The sequence below is a fragment of the Mesocricetus auratus genome, unplaced genomic scaffold (genome assembly GCF_017639785.1).
Source record: "Mesocricetus auratus isolate SY011 unplaced genomic scaffold, BCM_Maur_2.0 Super-Scaffold_100007, whole genome shotgun sequence".
Taxonomy (NCBI): domain Eukaryota; kingdom Metazoa; phylum Chordata; class Mammalia; order Rodentia; family Cricetidae; genus Mesocricetus; species Mesocricetus auratus.
The window spans coordinates 57,951,986-57,971,567 of record NW_024429191.1 but is presented as its reverse complement, the minus strand read 5'-3'; the positions used below and the strand labels follow the sequence as shown (position 1 = coordinate 57,971,567).

Here is a 19,582-nt window from a genome sequence, read left to right as displayed (position 1 = left end):
AGAAGAAGAGGAAGAAGAAGAAAGAAGACGACACCCCCACGCCCCCGCTAGAAATTATTCCTCTTGCCAGGTATTGTGGCATGCCCCTTTAGTCCCAGCACTCAGGAGGCAGAAGGAGGTGAATCTCTGATTTCAAGGTCAGCTTAGTCTACAAGACTGGGTTCCAGGACAGCCAGAGCGACATAATAGAGAGACCCTGTCTCAAAACAAACAAACAAACAAACAAGAATAATATACTATCAAATTTCTGAGAATCCTTCACAGTATAAGATTGCTGCATTTAACATTGAAATGACCATCCCTCTTTCTTTCTGAGAAATCATCTTTAATATGAAGTAAATTTGAAATGAAAAACATCATTTTTTGTATAGCAGAATCCAATCCTAATGAGCCTCGACATTTGAACTACTGCTGTAACCCTCAAAGCTGGCTGCTGGTGGCCTGAAGACCAGCAGCTAACCCCATGTTCCAAGGGTCTTGTAACTTTGAGGGTTACAGCTGGGCTCTGTTTCTCCTGCTTCTGATCTGTGTTCTGCTCCCTATCTGCCACTGGGTATGACCTGATCCTGTGGCACTGACTGGGCCACTCCAGTCCCCAGGTCTTCTCTGCCACAAGTAAGTGATAATATGAGCTGAACAAATCCTTCCTCCCTAAGCTGCCTGTCAGGTATTTTGTCACAGTTCCATCAAAGTCATTAATACAGACTAAGCTTAAATTAATTTTGAACCGTTAATTAATAATAGAACATTTTCTTTCAAATGAAAGTACTGGTCAGTGTAATTCGAACAGGTAATTCCACTCCTATAATGACTTAATGAGTCTTCCTAAGAGAGATTTTAGGGTTTGGCAAAATGATCCTAAACATATTGCTGAATGCAGGATTCCAAACATTATTTTTAAGGGTCTGAATGATGAGTAGATTCTGACTCCAAAGTCCAAACGAATACTAAAGTAAAGTGGCAATAAGACACTGAATCAATACAGATCTCTAAAGATGCAGATTCTTTTCGAGGAACAAACTAGTTTTATCTAAAGGTACCTCCTAGAAGACAGCTCTAAGAAGATAAGTTGTAGATTTCAATAAAGTCACTTCCTTTATAGATACAAATAAAATGATAGCTCATAAAATGTAGGGAGGGTACACAAACTACTTAGTATCTATGCACTTTCTGAACTTGTAATATGCTAATAATTGCTGGTTTTAAAATGATGACAATTTGAAAAAATAGATATCATAATTTTATTTATTTTCTTTCCTAAAGTAAAATGGTCATTTTGTAAATTAGATTTTGAGGTTTACTTGATTATTAATATAATCACTCTACCTAAGATACCATAAATCTAATTTTTAAAAACTATTAATTATGATTTCATCTTTTATAAACACTACTGCATATATTTTTAAACCTATTAACTTTTTGGGAAAGATAAAATATAAACATGAAACACTAAGTAAATAACTAGAAAATATTAATTTTATTTTATATTGTATATCTCATCTACTCTAGGCTGGCCTTGAATTCCTGTCTTCCTGCCTCCACCTCCTGAGTGCACACCTGGGATTACAGGTATGTACTGTCTTTCCAGCTTTGATACTGTAGTCATAAAATAAATCAAATTAATGGTCTTTTGTACAGCATCAACAATATCTTCGAAGAAAGCAATCCTCTATACTATCCAAAGTAAGTTTCATGGAGAAAAATAAAAGCAAGCCTCCATCTAACTCAAATATATAAAATATGAACAATTATCTTACCACTTGAACTGATAACTAAAAGTCAAGTATTGCAGAGGAAAAAAAAATCTAGTATCTACCAGGTATGGGTAATACACATCTTTAATCCCAGCACCGAGAGGCAGAATCAGGCAGATCTCTTTGAGTTTCAGGCCAGCCAGGGCTACACAGTAAGACCCTGTTTTGTTTTTTGTTTGTTTGTTTTAAAGTCCAGTACCCTCATTTTACATGTAGCTTATCTTGGATTTGATCACCAGAACCAAGTAACGGTTGGGAGGGCATGAAGACTGGGGACAGTGTAGCTGGCCTATGCCTAGTATTAGTCAAATGATCATTTTTATCAGGAAGGCAAAAATAAAATAAGCACAGTAATTCCTGTGCTTCTCCTAAAAGATAAGATATGCAAGTGGTTAATAAACATGAAAAGCTAATTAAATATAATAATAACCATGATGGAGGAAAACATAAAAATCAAGATTTTATCATGACATATAAAAAGTTTACACGGCAACTGAACCATTTTTGAAAAGAACATAAACGTGTACGGATTAAAAATAGATCAATTAGTATCCTAGAAATCAATTCATAAGGAAGATTAAGTCCATTTTCAGCATTTCCACACCGAAAATGAATGTAGAACCTTTAACAAGAATTACAGCAAGGAAATGTTAAATGTGCAACCCAAGCTCAAAGACATACATAGAAAGAAGTAAAGGCCAGCCCTAATTTGCATGGGCTATTCCATCCAGCTCAGATCTGTAAATTAAAAAAAAAGAAAAGGTCCGTTTTGTTGCGTATGCACCTCCTGCAATAATTTGAGTCAGCACCAACGACAGCTCTGCAGTCCTCCTATGTGGTACTGATCAGGTGGTTGCAGAGCTTCAGCTCACAGCAACACAATGCAGCTGAGCAGGCACAGCCACAGACAGAAACCCTTCCGACTCCCCAAACAAGGCGACCTTTAAGCCTCAAGTTTCCCGGAGAAAATGAGATGCTGATGCTGAAGACGACATTATGGTAAGCAGCTATTTAAATTGGTAAAAGACTGGCTTTGGATTTTTTCCTTGTGTTCATTTAAAAAAATTTTTAAGCCAATGTTAGGATTGAATATATTCAATAACAAGTGCATGCACCAAAATTTGCTGCAGTAATAGTTGAGGTTTTCTTTTTAATGTCCACTCATTTTGTAAATACATATATATTGCTTTTCCTTTAGAATTACTACTGAAATACACGGGGGGAAAAATCACTTTACAAATGTGAGGTTTAAAGGTATGCTATCAGTCATGATTTTTCCGAGTTCATTAAAAATGTTTTACCAGGAGGTAGCTATCTATGAAAAGATGGACTAAAAAAAAAACTGTTTTAATGTAACTTTTAACATCTCAAACTACACATGTATTGTGTCTTACAATACTGCAGAGATTTAAGAAAAACAGACACGACAGCCATTTTTTCTGAATAAGAAAACATTATCAAAAATAGTAACAGCCTAACAGCCTAAGTAAGACTATAAAGCTCCTCATTTGTAGACAATGTCATTCGGTCCTATTAAGGCTTTGAGAAGATAAATCAGAACAAATATGGTAAGGGGTAAAAATAAGGAAGAAAATGAAAGAGAGCATCTCATCTCTTCTCCTCTCTCTCTCTCTCTCTCTCTCTCTCTCTCTCTCTCTCTCTCTCTCTCTCTCTCTCTCTCTGCGCCTCTGTCTCTTTTTTTTCTCGGTCTTTCTCTCCCTCAATTTCCCTCACCCCCAACTACCACATAGCCCCAATTGAAGGATTAGGCATTTGGACTATAAATGAAGGGCAGCTTTGTTAGTTTAATCACTGGAACAATTATAAAAGGACTCAACAACAAAGAGGGTTATTGAAAATTTTGCCGAATGCTAACTGACCCATGCAGATGCTGAAAGTGTATTTGCATATTAAAAGAAGGATGTATCTGTTTGTTTTCAGGCTTTGATGGAATATCAGATACTGAAAATGTCTTCCTGCCTGTTCATCCTTCTGTTTCTCACGCCTGGCATTTTATGCATTTGTCCTCTCCAATGTATATGCACAGAGAGGCACAGGCATGTGGACTGTTCAGGCAGAAACTTGACTACATTACCACCGGGACTGCAAGAGAACATTATACATTTAAATTTGTCTTATAACCACTTTACTGATCTGCATAACCAGTTAACCCAATATACCAATCTGAGGACCCTGGATATTTCAAACAACAGGCTTGAAAGTCTGCCTGCTCAGTTACCTCGGTCTCTCTGGAACATGTCTGCTGCTAACAACAATATTAAACTTCTTGACAAATCTGATACTGCTTATCAGTGGAACCTTAAATACCTGGATGTTTCTAAGAATATGCTGGAAAAAGTTGTTCTCATTAAAAATACCCTAAGAAGTCTTGAGGTTCTCAACCTCAGCAGTAACAAACTTTGGACAGTTCCAACCAACATGCCTTCCAAACTACATATTGTGGACCTGTCTAACAACTCACTGACACAAATCCTTCCAGGGACATTAATAAACCTGACAAATCTCACACATCTTTACCTGCACAACAATAAATTCACATTCATTCCAGATCAATCTTTTGACCAACTCTTGCAGTTGCAAGAGATAACGCTTCATAATAACAGGTGGTCGTGTAACCATAAACAAAACATTACTTATTTATTGAAGTGGATGATGGAAACAAAAGCCCATGTGATAGGGACTCCTTGTTCTGACCAAGTATCTTCTCTGAAGGAACAGAGCATGTACCCCACACCTCCTGGATTTACCTCAAGCTTATTTACTATCAGTGGGATGCAGACAGTAGACACCATTAACTCTCTCAGTATGGTAACTCAACCCAAAGTGACCAAAATACCCAAACAATATCCAGGAAAGGAAACATTTGGTGTCACACTAAGCAGAGATACCACTTTAACTAGCACTGATAAGGCTTTGGTGCCCTATCCAAAAGACACATCCACAGAAATGACCAATTCACATGAAGCAGCAGCTGCAACTCTAACTATTCACCTCCACGATGGAATGATTTCAAACACAAGTCTCACTAGTGCAACAAAATCATCCCCAACACCCATGACCCTAAGTATCACTAGTGGCATGCCAAGTAACTTCTCTGAAATGCCTCAACAAAGCACAACCCTCAACTTACGGAGGGAAGAAACAACTGCAAATGTAAAGACTCAACTACCTTCTGCGGCTAGTGCTTGGAAAGTAAATGCTTCACTTCTCTTTATGCTCAATGCTATGGTCATTCTGGCTAGTGGAGGGTCTGCAGTTTCTGAAACTAAGGAAAGCCTTCCTCCCTGATGTATAGTTGGGAAAATACGCCCCTATCTAACCAGTGATTCAAGCTATATTAAGTATTCAAGAAAGCCAGTCTCATATTTCTGACTTTGATGTAAATGAAGTAACTTGTCTTAATCAAAAGAAGTGCACAATGTCTTGGTACTTGCTGCTATTTTACTGTCTTAAGTAAAACTAATGACTTTTTTTTAATGAAATGTTTCCTTTTTAAGGCTTTAACTTATTGCACAAAATACAAAAGCATCTAAACTTTAATATGTATTTTATGTATGTTTACACTGTCAATGTCTGGGAAAAAAATAAAAGGTCTATGCTCATAGCTGTGTTGCTTGACTTTCTAGACATTATCATAATAATCTACTTAGTAGAATTGAGATGAACTAACAATTTCTCTTCTAGGGAATCCTGATAAGGCCCTTTAAGATGAATGAAATGTGGGGCACTCAAGGATTTTGCCATTAAAGTAAAACCAAGGCTGCTACTCTGTAAATGGCTACTCACATTATTTTATACCAAGCCAGAACTGTTTTAAATCTAAACAATGTCCTGCTTCTGAAGAACTCTTGGATACTTTACAGATTATATAAAGGACAAATGCTCTTCAAAAGGCTAGCAGACACTCGGTGTTGCATTTTTTTTCTTTGCATTTTTAACAAGGAAAATTTAACTTTGTTTTGCATGTAAGAAAAGTATTAAAAACAAGAGAATAAAAAGTTTCAGTTTAAGGACTTGTTAAAGAGTTTTCATGCATATTTAACAGACCATTAATTAATCAAAATTAAATATTCACAGTTAAATCTTACTACTATAGGAGAAATTCATCTTTTATAAAATCAGAAATTATAATCTGATCTACCAAATTTAAAGTAAGATTAGTTTGTGGCTCAAACCAGGGAATCTAACATTTTGAGTCATTCTGAGGGAGACTGTGGGATGGAGGGAGGATGGTATGAGTGGGATTCCTTTGGTGTCACAACTAGTTAATTATCTAGTAAAGTGAACTAATGACATGACTGGGTAGGGGACAGATTTGATACTCTACATCAACTGTACTAGACTCCAACTAGAATAAAATATTGAGAATTCTGGACAAAAGATGACAGTACTTATCTTAATTTTTTCATATGAATTAGTAACTAACATAAGAAACAGCTGAGAATCAACAAAAGAAGTCTCAATATAGGCTAAATTCAATGTAAAATAACATCTAAATCGGGCAAGATACAAAGGAGGCACTCACTCTGTGAGATAGAATGAAGAAATCTAACTTCAAGCATTTCTAACTTGCTATGCTTTTTCCTAAAAAAATTAAAATTCAGATAGTCTTCTTTCCTGGATTGAGATCACAACTGCCTTCGGCCAGCCCTGTTTGTATATGCGGGTTGTATGCATGTGAGATTGGATGCATCAGTTAATTTCCTTTAATTTCCTCATCCTCCACTCTCTTTGCTTTACTGGTTTGACACATGGTTTCTCACTGGCTAGGTGGCCAGTGAGCTGCAGGGATTTGTCTATTCACACCCCAATGGAAATGCTAGGGGTCACAGGCACATGCAGTCATGCCTGATTGTTTTTTAATGGTTGCTGGAGACTCCAACTAAAATCCTTGTGCTTTACTGAAGAGTAAGGATTCTTACCCATTAGCCATCTCCCCAGCCACTCAAGAACATTTCCATTCAGAAAGGAAAGTAACGACAGCAACTGAATTCTTCTCCACACCTTTTGGCATTGTCGTTGTGTTGAGACGAGGTCTCACTATGTGTAGAACTAGCCAGCTTGAAACTCCTTATGGAGACCAGGCTGGCCTCCCAATTCCCAGAAATCCACCTGCCTCTGCCTCCATGTGCTGGGATTAAAAGCAAGCACCACCATGCCTGCTCTAAAACTTTCTTATTGTTTTTTTTTTCAAAAGAAGGATTAAGCTTATAGAAAATTACAGGTATATTTCAATAAAAATCCCTCCTTAAATAGACTCTACAGTAGCTTCTGACTATTTTTCTGTCTCTATAAACTTGTCTCACTATATTAAGTAATCTCACCATGAAGAAAGCCCCTTAAAAATGATTTTAAAATGTATTACCTTTCAAATGGGTATTGTGTCCATTCTCCCTTCCAAAATGATCTAGTATCTTCACTATCCCTGACAGAGGCTAACTGCTTAGATAGTGCCTACTCTGCAATATTTGTGATTTGAGTTTTTTTTTAATAAACACACTGAGTTTCATAAGACCAGATTCTTTAGAGCTAACTTTTACATTGTGGATGCCAAACGTTTAACATATTAGAGCTCCTAGGGGGAGGATTACAAGAAAGTATAATAATGGATTATAACATTAGCAGCACCCATGAATTATATCATCCTGACTGACATGTCTGCAAAATGCAGAGGAAAAACTTGGTAAATTTACAGGTACAACATCTGTCAACTACACTGACGATGTCTTAGGAAGATATTATCTAGCCTTAAAGTAATTTGATTATACTTCCCCTCTAAGGAAATTATATTTGTATTATTAATCAAAGAGGGCCCAAAAAGGGCTAATTTCTCAATACTACTGTATTATTACCCCCCAAATATTTTAAAACGGGTTACTTCTGAGTATCTTTTCCTAAAGCTTATGTGTAAAAACATGTATAGGTATATGTCAGTATGTATGATAACTTACCACATTTTTTTTGTTGTTAAATGACTTGGCCAATTATAAAGTAATTTAAGGTTTCTAATCACATATAAAGTAAGTATATTAAACACAATTTCAATTTAGGGTATCATCAACTTACAAAGATTTTTATTGAGATGTAAGTCTGTCCCAAGTTGAAGAGTATCTATTCTATGCACATATATACATACATCTCTAGGGCTTTGTTGTATTTCTTGTAGTTGTTGTTTTCTAGACAGGCTTTCGCTGTGTAGGTTTGTACAACAAGCTGGCCTTGAACTCACAGAGATCCACCCGCCTCTGCCTCCAAGTGCTGGGAATTAAAAATGTATGCCACCACTGCCTGGCTTGTTCTATTTTGTAAATAACTTACTTCTGCCACTTAGCAATACAACCAACAAAATACTTGACTGTTCTAACTCATTCCCCTCATTTATGAAATGGGTTAAAAGAATAGTGTTGTCTTTTTTTTCTTGAGAATTAAATGACATCATCCACATAAAGCTTTTACAGTGTCTTAGCCATTCATGTGTTATTAAATAATCTCCTATAATGATGTTATGACTCAATAGCAAATTCCTTTAAAGGATAGCAAAAACAGTCAGAGACAAGTCACCTAAAATCATTCATAAGATTACACTTTAGAAACCAGGCGTTGGTGGCGTATGCCTTTAATCCCAGCACTTGGGAGGCAGAGGCAGGCGGATCTCTGTGAGTTTGAGACCAGCCTGGACTACCAAGCGAGTTCCAGGACAGCCTCCAAAGCCACAGAGAAACCCTGTCTCGGGAAAAAAAAAAAAAAAAGATTACACTTTAGAAGTTATGTGTTACAAAAAAGTTAAAAGACAGGTGTGATAGCACATGCCTTTAATCAAAGCACTTGGAAGGCAGAGGCAGATGGATCCCAGTGAGTTCGAGGCCAGCATGGTCTACATAGTGAGTTCCAGGACAGACAGGGCCATGTATAAATAGATGTGAATGAATGAATGAGCAAGCAAACATTAAGAACTAGTTAAGGAATGATAACCACAAATATTAAACCACCAACTTACATCATGTTGGTGAAAAACAATGTTTTTGTTTGTTTGGTTTCATTTTTAAGTGGAGCAAAAAAAAAAGATTTACTTGACATTAACTATGCTGTACAGACACGCACTTGGGTAAAACCAGCACAAGACTACAGTATCATGAAAGCCCTCTGAAGAGGATTAGCAACTGCAAATCTCAGTTGCACAACAAAGAGTCAGTGATGTCCACTATGAACCAACTTGTAAAACAAGTTGGGAGACTGGGTAAAGAGGCTTAATGTACAAGACTAAAGACCTAGGTTTGGATCCTGGTACCCATGCAAGGGTGGAAGGAGAGAAGTCATTTCATACAGTTTTCCTCTGACATCCACACATGTGCTGAGGCACACATGTACGTACGTGTATACACACACACACACACACACACACACACACACGGTGCTGGGAAAATGGCCCAGAAGTTAAGAGCATTTGTTGCTCTTACAGAGGGGCTAGGTTTGGATTCTAGAATCAACCCAGTTGCTAATAACCATTCATAATTACAGTTCCAGGGGATCTGATTGATAACCTCTTCTGACTAGACATGTGATACACGTACATACCTGCAGGCAAATCAGCCATACAAAAAAAAAATCTAAAATATTTTTTAAATAATAAAGAGAGGAAAGGGAAGAAAAACTCAATATATTTCAACTTTAAAAATCCCATCATTAGCCGGGCGGTGGTGGCGCACGCCTTTAATCCCAGCATTTGGGAGGCAGAGGCAGGCGGATCTCTGTGAGTTTGAGGCCAGCCTGGCCTACAGAAAGAGTGCCAGGATAGGCTCCAAAGCTATACAAAGAAACCCTGTCTCAAAAAACAAACAAACAAAAAATCCCATCATTTGGTATACTCTAGAACAAAAACACATAAACAGATAACTAAGAAAATAAGAAACTAAATTCTTAGTCTTAACAGATGAAATAATTGCTTATTGAAAACATACCTTGTGAACACTTTGAGAAACAACTTTAACAACAAAATAAATATGGAGACATAAATGATTTCTTCATATGTGATAAAAATAATTAGAAAATTACAGGGGAAAAAACTATAATGACAAAGAAATACCATCCAGATAGAATTTGTAGGATCAAATGGATGAATATAGAAAACATTAATGTGAGGTAATAAGCTCAGGTATCCCAATTTATTCATTCACTCAACCTAATTTAACTGGTATCTTGAACATATCAAAGGCTACATACAAGAAACACATCTTGACTGGTTACCATAAAATTGCAGTTACTGACAGTATAATGTAAGAATTAAGCGTTTATGACAAGCATGTCAATGCAAATCTTTTTAAAAATAGTCCTATTTTTAAACATACTTGGGTGACTTGGAAAAATAAACAGATAAAAACCTCACTTCCAAACCCAGAAGAAATGGCAGACATATCTGAGTATCAATCATAGTAAGACAGAAGGTTAGGTGTATGAGAGTAGACAGGAAGGGCCTGGGGCCTACCTTAGTAGCAGGGAATGTGCTCAAGAGGCCCTGGGCTTGAGCCTCAGTACATGTGCACACAGGCACATAACCCACCACACAGACACACACCAGGGAGGGAGGGAGGGAGGGAGGGAGGGAGGGAGGGACGGAGGGAGGGACGGAGGGAGGGACGGAGGGAGGGACGGAGGGAGGGACGGAGGGAGGGACGGAGGGAGGGACGGAGGGAGGGACTGAGGGAGGATGAATCAGAGTGCCTACATATGGAGGTCAGAGGACTACTTTTTGAAGTCAATTTTCTCCTTCCATTATGTGGATTTGTTTGGGAGATCACACTCAGATTATCAGGCTTGGGAGTAAGCACCTTTACCCACTGAGCCATCATATATGCATTTTAAGATAGGGTCTCACTATGCAGCCTGGGCTAGTCTCAGACTCTCAATCTTCCTTCCTCAGCTTTCTAAATGCTAGGATTTTAAGCATACACCCCCATGCTCAGCCAACAAAGCCATTAGTTATGTAGCATTAGAAAATTAGTTCTATGCTTCAAGGTAAAGTTACAAGAAAATAAGATGACACACATTGTTTAAAATAATGCGTAGCACACACTATTTCTTAAACATTGTTAACTTTGGGATAAAAAAGAACCGGAGATCAAAACAATAAGGAACAATTCAATGAACAGAACAGGGAAAATTGGAAGACACAGACTGAAAAGATGGATCACTGGTTAAGAGCATTTGTTGCTCTTGCCAACACCTAAAGGGTAGCTCTTAACCATCCATAACTCCAGTTCTAAGGGATCTGACACCCTCTTGCACCAGGCACACATGTAGTGCATAGACATAAATGAAGGCAAAACATTCATACACATAAAATAAAAAACTAAGAAATACAAAAAAGAAGAAAATTGAGAAGACACTTCTATTTAACATTCATGTGATACACACCACAAAGTGAACTAAAAAGAAATTGCCAATAAATTTGTCAATACAAACCTTCTGTATTCTTTATGTTGGAACATCAAACCTGATAAAAATATTAAAATAGGATACTATAAAGGAGACTCTATTACTATAAAAAGTTTCCACTACTGGGAAAAGGACAAAAAGAAAATGTTTACAACACAGGAAACAAGATAATAAATAAATATGAGAATAAGGCCAGCTATATAACTGAAAAACACAATAGAAATATAATGTGATAACTTAAAAATCTTTAAAACAACAAGCAATTTGTATAAAAGCAGAACTGGAGAAGATATAATAGCCATATTCACACAATGGTATGATTCTTTTGAACAGTAACTAGGCTATGAATCAAAACCCAGCACCCTCATATAGCTTAATGTCTAAGCAAACCAAACTTCTCTCCAATTCACCATGATCTCTTTGGCCACCAGGCTTTCAGGGATGCTATATGACCCGCTTCTTATGTTAGCAACTTTACTCATCTTTTGTATTTCAGTTTTGATATTATTTTTCTCAAGTTTCTTTTGTTAACTATCTTTATCTGAATTCCTAAGTAACAAGAAGAACAGATCAAAGATGTGACCAGTGCACTAATGATGACCTACTTACAACAAGCCAAGTCTACTCTAGAACCTATGGTTGGTTATTCCATTTAGGCCAATGCAAAGTCCTGAGGGAGATGAAAGAAAAGTTAAGAATGAAGGAAACCAAGTGTAGTAGAATATACTTACAGTATCTTCTACTTAAAACACTTACAAGCTCAAAGTCAGCATGGATAACTTAGCAAAACCACTCATCTCAGAGGGGAAAATAAAATCAGAATGAAGGCTCTGGCTTGGTACTACTTGCCATACAAGAAATTAGTTCAGGGCAGTGTAGAGTTATAGTGTAGAGAACCAATTCTAGATAGTTGCTAATTATTATTAATTCCAAAAATTCCTGAACAACTTAATAGAACAAGTTGATCAAATGAAGTTATTTAGAAGTGAAAGCTACTGTCACCTCAATGTATTAATGTGTTAAGCAGATTCATTTGTTTCACACACTGAAAGCTGCAGAGCAAAATGAGGTCTTTAAGAATCTCAACTTTTAAGAAATGCCATTTTGGTTCAACTGTCTTCCATCCATTAAATGTTTTAAAGAACTAGGTGAGAAATAGTAAAGACACCTATTTTTCCTCATCAGAATCCCTGGCTTGAGATTCTGAATTTGTTGAGGCTATTTACAAAATACAGAAGTGAAACAGTCACACATATGCATACACAACAAAAACAGCAAAATTGCTCGGCTGTTCACTGTAGTTTAACAGAAAGAACAGAATTAAGTTTTGTCATTTAAAGTCTGTTATCTTGTTAACTAGTGCTCTGATTTCAAAAGCGGTTTAAAACATACAAATTATACAAGAGTGTTTTAAGGAGTGGGTTAGAGTTTGGGGAGATGACTCAGTCAGTAAAGTGCTTCTTAGCAAGTACGAAGATCTGATTGGATCCCCAGGACCTACTTAAGAAGCTAGGTGTGGCAGCATGCTGTACTACTATCAGCCCTGGCAGGTGGCGACGGGAGGATCCTGGGGGCTTGCCTAGTCAGCCAGTTTAACCAAATCAGTGAGTTCATGGGCCAGAGAAAGACTCTGTACCAGAAACAAGATGGAGAGTAATAAAAAACAACAACCAACATCAATTTCTGGTCTTTGTATATATGTGCATATATATGCTTAACTGCATGTGCGAGTGTGCACATAATTTCCTCTACAGTACATCAAATAGCTGATTTGTTGTTTATCTCATAGAAAATACAATTTAAAATATATGTGAGTGTATGTGTGTACGTGTACACTGCTGTATAGAGGTCATATAACCTTGCCTGTTGGACCTCTACTTCTAACTTGTTTGCTGCTGTGCTATATACGCTAGCCTAAATGGCTAATGGGCTTCTAGAAGATTCTCCCTGTTTCCACCTTCCATCCTTCCAGAGGAGTGCTGGGGAGTACAGTTGTACTCCATTGCTGACAGCTTTTGCCTGGGTTCTGAGGATCTGAACTCAGGCCATCAGGCTAATCACATCAGGAAATACAATTTTTTTATTTTGCATTATTTTTTTGTTCATAGTCACATTCCAATACAATGAACACTTCTGAAAGCTGAGGGAGCTTGAATGACTACCAAATGCTTGCCTCAACAGAAAATAAGCTCAGATTTAATGGCTTTTCAGCAAATAGAGAGAAGGGGAAACACCGAATCATTAGTACGGGAAAACAAAAATGCCATATACCACAATAACCACTGGGAAAGCTATCATTTGACAACCAAAACCTCAGTGACCACTAACAATCTGAGACAGTATGTAGTATAAGAGTATCTGGAACACAGCCACAGCCATTTACCAGTTCTATTATGCAGACATTCAATATTCAACTATATTTCCTCATACCAATGGAAATTAAGTAATTGTTTAAAAATATTTCGTCTAACTGTAGGGGCTATTCCTCATGGCATAACATTTCTATAAGATCATATCAAATCTTTTGTTGCAGAAGGGAGGTCCTCTGAAATCATTATCTTAGTCTGCCTCAACATCACCAATGTTGGGATTACAGGTTTATGCCACTATATCCAACTCTCTGGCTTTCATGAAAGACTCTAAGTCTTTGGTCTTAACTTTAAACTGTACCACAAAGCTCTATGCCATTAAGTCTGAATTTACAGACACACTGTAAAAACCAAAGTTTCCTTAAAACAAATGAATTGGAGAACGAAGAAGTCACTTTAAACTAGGAAAAAAAATTTCACATACAAATCATAAAATGACTACTTACTTATTTTATTTTTAAGCATGAATAAAACATATCATGTGATACACATGAATTTTTGTATATTTCAAAGCAACCATGTTAAGTCATTTTATTTAATCCAATGATTCCATAATTACGAAAACCATTTTTAGAACTGACACATACACCCCAAAAAAAACTACCAAGTCAGTTTTTAAGTTTAAATTTTTTTTTTGCTTTTGTTTTGTTTTTTATTTTTCTAAAAGAAAAGGTTTCTCTGTGTAGACCAGGCTGGCCTCAAACTCAGAGATCCGCCTGCCTCTGCCTCCTGAGTGCTGGGATTAAAGGCGTGTACCACCACTGCCCAGTAAGGGGCAGTTTTTAACCCTGTCTCAAAACAAAGTAAGACAAAAGCATACACATAAAATGACATAAAATGAAACAAAACAAAAACAACAAAACAAAACCCAATAACACAAGCAGTTTTTACATTACACTGAAAAAGAACCAAACATCATTGTAACTAAATTTAATATTTTGTCATCTTAAACTAAACAAAACTAAGAAAGGTCAAGATTGTTTTTCTGCCATATTCTAAAAGAATCTGCTTTAGACCCTGACAGTGCTTCCCTCCACCCCTAACATTTATTTCCCTAAAATGTTATATTCAAAGGTAGCACAGTTGCAAGTACATCATCTTTACTGGTGACTTGTTCTGTAGAGACCAACATCTATCAGGTGTGTTTATCTTACATATTTGTTCTAAAATTTAATATATTTTAAAATAAACCTTGTAAGTATTCTCAATATTATTTACTTTCAATGACTGTATGCACTAAAAAGCAATTGACTCAAGCACCTGTTTTTAATAGAGCAGCAGCTAGGTTATAATCACTAACCACTCTTTAAATTAAAAACATGCCAGGCCAGTTGGTCCATATGTGTCAGTCACTAAAGCAGCCCTGTAAAGTGATGTAGTTGAACACCAGGCCGCTCTGCTCCTACAAACCAAGGATCACATAAAAGAGAACCACTAAAGAACTCTTACAGGTCACTTTAGAACTTCAATTCTACTGTTTTTCTCCTTCCCTTATTAAAGCTGTGGGATCTGAATAATACAGGCTTGAACTCATGTTACAAATATGCAACATCACACCTAGCTAGAGCTCCAATTCTAATCATTAACATTAAATCAATCAAGTATTCTTTCTTCAGATCAAAACCATGTGCGTTTGTAATTTAAATGGGCAAGTTTAAATACTATCAATGGATAACTGTATGTATGTATCACTAAAAATTGGTTAGATTAGAGTTGGTGGCACACATCTGTAATCCTAATACTGAGGAGACAGTGCCAGGATCCTGAGTTCAAGATCACCTTGGGTTATAAAGCAAGTCCCCATCTCAAAAGCAGAATACAACAAACAAAATCGAGATCTATCTGTTACTTGTTCCGTGAAATTTCATACTATTCTAGATCTCCTGTGCATTCACATAAAGATATATAAAACCTAGGAACTAAATATAAAAGCAGAAAATTATATTCTGACACGGTCATTGTAAAATAGTAAGAGAACCCACTGTGGTTTAGAGGAAGAAGGGTTTACCAGAGCCCACCTAGACAAACAGCTAACAGCAAACACACGGTCAGGGTGTGGGAAATCTAGGACTTTCATGCACTATGTAGGAAAGTAAAATGGCACATGCACTTGGAAAAAGTTAGTCAGGTCCTCAGAGGTTAACAATTGATTACCATGTTTCAATAACTCCACTTCTAGATATGTATCTAAAACCCTGAAAACACAGATCCCCACACATACACACAAAAGTATTTACAGAAGCACTATGCACAATGACGAAAAAGTGGAGAAAATTTAATAACCAGATAAAAAATGTAATATTGAAGTCTATATGTTACAATAGAGGAACATTGAAGATGTGTGAAGTAAAGGAACATACACTGTATAACTCACGTATATGAAATATCTATGATATGCAACCCATAGAGACACAAAGCAGATTAGGAGTGCTATCAAGTGCTAGGGAAAAGGGAGAAATGGGGGTGCTCATTAATGGCTTTAATTGGCTAGGAGTGATAAAAGTACAACTCAAAATATGCCAAAATCCACAAAACTGTGTAATTTAAAAGGGTGAATTTTATAATCAGTGAAGCACACATACAACCTTATTTTGGGGAAGAATCCTTACTTAGAGGACTCAGACTCAGGTTACTGAGATAAGCTGAGTGGACAGTTCAAGTTTGCCCTTTTAATGCAAGGCATAGCAATCTGCCAGGGTAGGCAAAGGACACTGGTGAGGTGGTCTGTGTAACTGAAGCAAATGTGAGGGACAAGGTATCAAATATGGAATGTTCTTTTACAGATGTTACCATGCACCATGAGGACTAACAAGCATTCTACCATGACATCAACAACCAACTAGAAAACCGTTTTAACAGGACTTTATTACCACACAGTGAAGGTGATATTCAGGATGTGTGTTTGCATTCTAAGTGTTAGGGGCAGACCCACTCCTGTGCCAGTCTCTAGAGCAGTGGTTCTTAACCTTCCTAATGCTGTGACCCTTTAATACAGTTCCTCATGTAGATGTATATAATACGTCTTTTTCCTATATTATATTTCTAAACAAAGATGTTATCTTACTATAGAAGAAAATGATGGTTTCTGTGCAGTTCTAAAAGTTAATCAGGATTAAATCTAACAGCAGCCCGTCTTTTTGCATAGTTGTACATCTACTGTCTCAGGAAATTTTCAAATCATTTGTTTAAAAGCAATACTGTACTGGAGAGATGGCTCTGTGGTAAAGAGCACATCACCAGCAGGCTTACAAATGCCTGCAACTCTAGCTCCAGAGGATCTGACTTCTCTGTTATCCTTGAGCACATACACATACCCACATCCAGACACGCATACCTACACATAATTAAAAAGAACAGAAATGGATCTTTACAAAAACAAACACTGAAGAGCCATTTCTTCAATGTTATGTACTACCAATATGCTTTAAATGTTCAACCTCGAAATGTAAGTAAAAACCCATTTATAAGCTGGGCATAGTGGTACATGGTTATAATCTCAACATTTGAGAGGCAGAGGCAAGAGGATTGACAGAAGTTCAAAGTCAATATTGCCTACATAGAGAATTTCAAGTTCACATGGGGCAGGAGTAAGACGGTATCTCAAAATAAACTAACAAACTAATAGTAAAACCGAAATCAAACAACAAAATACTTGATGCATGATATAATCCTGGCAAATGGAGAGATGGTGCAATGGTTAAGAGTACTAGCTACCTTTTCAGGGGACCCAAATTTGGTTCTCAGCAACCAAGTCAGGTGGTTCACAACTACATCTAACTCCAGCTCTAGAAGATCTGATGCCTCTGACTTCTGAAGGCACCTGCACTCATGTATGACAGTGAATATGCACATACACAACCCACACATAACTTAAAAATAAAAATAAATTTTAAAAAGATTTAAAAACCTGAACTGATTTAGAATAACCAAACATACATAACTTAATTTCTAAACATTAAAAATTCTACTTAAAAGGAACATGTATAGTAACCAGATACATGGTATATAAGTAACTAAAATTTTTTAAAAAGGATGATTCCATTTCCTTTAAAGAGTATGCACACAAATACTATTTGAGGAAAGATCCGAGCATCCTTTCCCTGAGACAAAACCCCCAAAAGACCAAAGAGAAAAGTCACAAGAGAGAGAACTGCCTGATTGTAACTCTAATTTGAGATTCTCAAAAAATTGATACATAAAATTTATGATTATTGAGATGATTTTATCAACTGCTTTCCTCCATTTTCTTAGGTGCTATAGAACAATCAATATATGAAGACCTATAGAAAGCTTTAGAACTGCCTCAGAAACGAGCCAATTAAAAGTAATTCAAGTATGGAAAAATACCATCCTCACTGCTTACTAATCCCCAGATGCCAGCTCTAAACACAAAAAGATTTAAAATTACAATATATTCTTGTTTCAAATTTTGTTAACATTTATTAATGTTATGTGTGTTTGTTTGCCTTGCCTGAGAGAGAGAGAGAGAGAGAGAGAGAGAGAGAGAGAGAGAGAGAGAGAGAGAGAGAGAGAGAGAGAGAGAGAGAGAGAGAGAGCGCTGCATTCAGGAGTCTGCAGAGGACAGACTCCCTGGAATTGCAGTTGCAGTTGGTTGGAAGCCACCATGTGGGTATGAGTAAACAAAGTAGATTTGTTACAACAGGAGCAAGTATAAACTGCTGAGCTACATTTCTTGTCTGTTTGGTTTTTAAGACAGGATCTCACTATGTAGGCCTGGTTATCCTGGAACTTATTATGTAGACCAGTCTCGCCTCAAATTCATGAATGTCTACCTCCCAGTGTCTCTGAATGCTAGGATTAAATTCAGGTACCACCACGCCCAAAGATTTATGAGAGTCTTAAGTAATGGTGGCACTACCTACTTGCCATATACTGAGCATTCTAATAGAGTCCCTAGAAATCTTGCAATTAATACAATAAACCTGTAAATTTTGTATAGATCTATAATTCTGATTTGAAATCCTTGGAGCAAGATGCATTCGTGAATTCTTAACAGTTCAGACTTTAGAGGATATAAGTACATAATCTGTAGAAGCAATAACTCTAGTAGGTAAAAAATTAGGATCCAAGAGACTCCATAAAAAGGATAAGGCAGGACTTAAGACAAAAGGTTCAGAAACATCAGTTGAAGTAGAGCAGTTACCAGAAAGGAGATATAGAGAGAGGATTGCCCAACAAAACCATCATCTCATGGAGGGATGTAGCCAGACCCCAGTACAAGAGAGTACATTCCTCATCTACCCTTTATTTCTTCAGTCTCTTTGTATTCCCTATTGGTCAACTGGAAATCAGAGATGAGAAAAGTCCAATAAAATTCTCTACACATATTAGCCTTTTAGGCAGAAAGCAGGATGAAAAGTAGAATAACACAGTATCTAGCACATAGTTATCATAGATGGGTTTCTATTATAAATAGCCCCCAAATATCACCAGCCATGACAACAAAAGTTTATTTACCACCTTTCTAATGTCATAGAGATCTACTACTGTCTTCTGGGGTTGTGGAGATGCCCTCCACTGAACCTTTGGAGAAGTGTGGCAAAGTCAAACCGTAGGCCTGAAAGCTTCCTCTAGGCTGGATGTGATTATTGACAACTTGAATCAGCCCAATGGTGATGACCCTCATGCAAATGGACCTATTAACATTCTCATGGGAAGAAAAGGAAAGCTCAGGAGCCCCACTCCTGTTCTTCAATAGTATACAAGGAAGAAGTAGTTGTTAGAGGAAGAAGACTCCAGGCAACTTTTAGATTCATCACTGATGCAGGAGTGGGTTGTTTTTGTTTTTGTCGTCGTTGTCATGCTGCAGACTGTGTTACTGATATTCCTGTACACTATACGCTCACTAGTTTACCAAGTTCAACTAAGACAGAAAAGTTCCTTTGTTCTGTCATTTCCCTCTTTGTCTAGAGTGAACAGAAATAGGCTCCCCAGGAAAAGTAGTCACAACTCATGTCTCCAGAACTCAGCTACATGGTACCACTT

The 19,582-nt window shown here is 37.0% G+C and overlaps 2 protein-coding genes across 11 annotated transcripts in view; one reads left to right on the top strand and one right to left on the bottom strand.

Annotated features, from left to right (window-relative positions):
- Window positions 1-19,582, bottom strand: part of Nf1 (neurofibromin 1) — a 232,041-nt gene that overhangs the window by 72,214 nt on the left and 140,245 nt on the right. The window lies entirely within an intron of this gene.
- Omg (oligodendrocyte myelin glycoprotein) lies at window positions 2,563-5,785 on the top strand. The gene is made up of 2 exons (XM_005076988.4): window positions 2,563-2,753; window positions 3,696-5,785. The coding sequence occupies exons 1-2, from the start codon at window positions 2,751-2,753 to the stop codon at window positions 5,061-5,063; spliced, it is 1,371 nt and encodes a 456-aa protein (XP_005077045.1). The 5' UTR covers window positions 2,563-2,750; the 3' UTR covers window positions 5,064-5,785.